The sequence below is a fragment of the Chaetodon trifascialis genome, chromosome 5 (genome assembly GCF_039877785.1).
Source record: "Chaetodon trifascialis isolate fChaTrf1 chromosome 5, fChaTrf1.hap1, whole genome shotgun sequence".
Taxonomy (NCBI): domain Eukaryota; kingdom Metazoa; phylum Chordata; class Actinopteri; order Chaetodontiformes; family Chaetodontidae; genus Chaetodon; species Chaetodon trifascialis.
In genome coordinates this window covers 15,400,758-15,402,500 of record NC_092060.1, presented here as the reverse complement: position 1 = coordinate 15,402,500, position 1,743 = coordinate 15,400,758, and the positions used below count along the sequence as shown (strand labels likewise).

General features: G+C 48.2%; 1 protein-coding gene across 1 annotated transcript in view; it reads left to right on the top strand.

The window, feature by feature from the left end:
* Positions 1-1,266, top strand: part of LOC139331384 (uncharacterized) — a 2,343-nt gene extending 1,077 nt beyond the window's left edge. Inside the window, exon 2 of the mRNA XM_070962834.1 lies at positions 127-1,266. Coding sequence (XP_070818935.1) covers positions 129-917 — 789 coding nt within the window. The 5' untranslated portion in view covers positions 127-128 and the 3' untranslated portion in view covers positions 918-1,266. The remainder of the gene's footprint in view (positions 1-126) is intronic.
* The last annotated feature ends 477 nt before the right edge of the window (positions 1,267-1,743 follow it).

Below are 1,743 nucleotides of genomic sequence, written 5' to 3'. Positions count from 1 at the left end.
AACCTCAAACTCAGACTGACAAATCAGTAGAAAATGGCTTTCCTGAGGCTTTTATACACCGTTCGCGGACATTTTGACAGATTTTGGCTGTAAACATGACCTTCTTCCTCCTTGCCTTTCTCTCAGCCATGCGGCCGCGGTCCAGACTGCTGTCCAAGAGAAGGCTCCTGCTGCCCACAATCAGAGAGGGCACAGAGGAGACTGTGAGGGATTTGAATGAGGCGAACACACTCCACATCGCTGGCCACAGCCAGGCTGTCTCCTCAGAAGACTACCTCCTCTCCATCTGCCACCTGGCCCACCCCACCTTCCCCAGCAGGGACACCTCACCCTGCAACATCCACACACGGCAGCTGGACACTGTGCACCAGAGGATGCGGCTGTCACGGCTCAGTGGGACTCCATCAGACACCTTTGAATTCAGCTCCACAGAGGAGGCACATGCCAACAGCATGCAGCAGGGAGAGGAGAAAGACCTGAATGGCGAGCTCAACTTTGGCAACTCTGACCCACTGGAGTATCTTTATGGACACCAGAACAACCTCTCGGGAGGTGTGAGGGGGGCATTTGCTGAAGGAAGGTTTATAAGGCAACATGGGAGCATCTGGGAGGGCCAGGCTCGCCCCAGAGCTCACAGCATCCCCCGTGCTTCAAGTCCTGACCCCCCATGCCAACGCAAGAGCAGCTGCCCTGAGTTACACACCAGCGCTGACACTTCTGTTCCAAACTCCCCAAAACACAGCTTGACCAGGTTAGGCGCCAGGAGAGGGGGCCCAGCAGATAGAGGAGCAGAGGGGCAAAAAGAGAATCCAACTGCCAAACAATCCCTCATCTCCCAGTGGATCTCTGACTGCAGGTTGGCGTGGAGGGAGGCGCGTGTGCGAGCCTGCATGCTGCCCACCATCGCTGAGATATAGAGTGCAAATGGACAGACATTGTGACAGGAGACATTCCTCAATAAAGTATCCTAATCTTTTTCTGTCAGTGCATGAGACATTGACTTAGGAGATGTGTAGAAGTGTATTGAGCTGATATATGTAAGGGATATGATTAAATACACATTTAAATACATGCAGAGACAAGTAAATATTGCCATGATTGTCCATCTGTAATGTAATATCAATGTCCTTACTGACTGCCTATGCTTGATGTATGCTGGTGATCATACAAAATCATAGAAAATAGACAAATCTGCAAAATCTTTTTTTACCTTCCAGTGTTTTGTGAACTACATATGAATCAATTAAACATCCTTTTGATACTCTCAACCAAACCACCTCGTTTTTCTTCCTGCCATGATTGGTGTTGTCTTGCATGTGCAAATCCTTGGAAAATGAACCCCACTCTGCTGGTGCCAGGCGCTAGAGTTTCTATGGTAACTGTCGTGGGATCCTGCTCTGGTAAAAACAAGTGTGGAGAAACACAGGCTGAGCGGAGACTACAGCGCTTCACCGAAACATGCATGACTGCAGGTCATCTGTTGCTGCGGTGGCGCGACTGCATCGCCCCCATGTCACAATCAAAAGCAGAATTCTATATTTTGATAGAAGAAAGAGCATTCATTCATCATTTAATGAAGACAGAAAAATATTTGCTATGATTAATGAGAACAGATTTCATGTGAGAAGGTTCAGCAGGAGACACTAAATAACACAAAGCAAGCCTTGGATGTAGTATGAATGTTAAACACTAGGGGGCGGGCTTATGTCATGCACAACTGTCAATATGTCCAAATTAGCATAA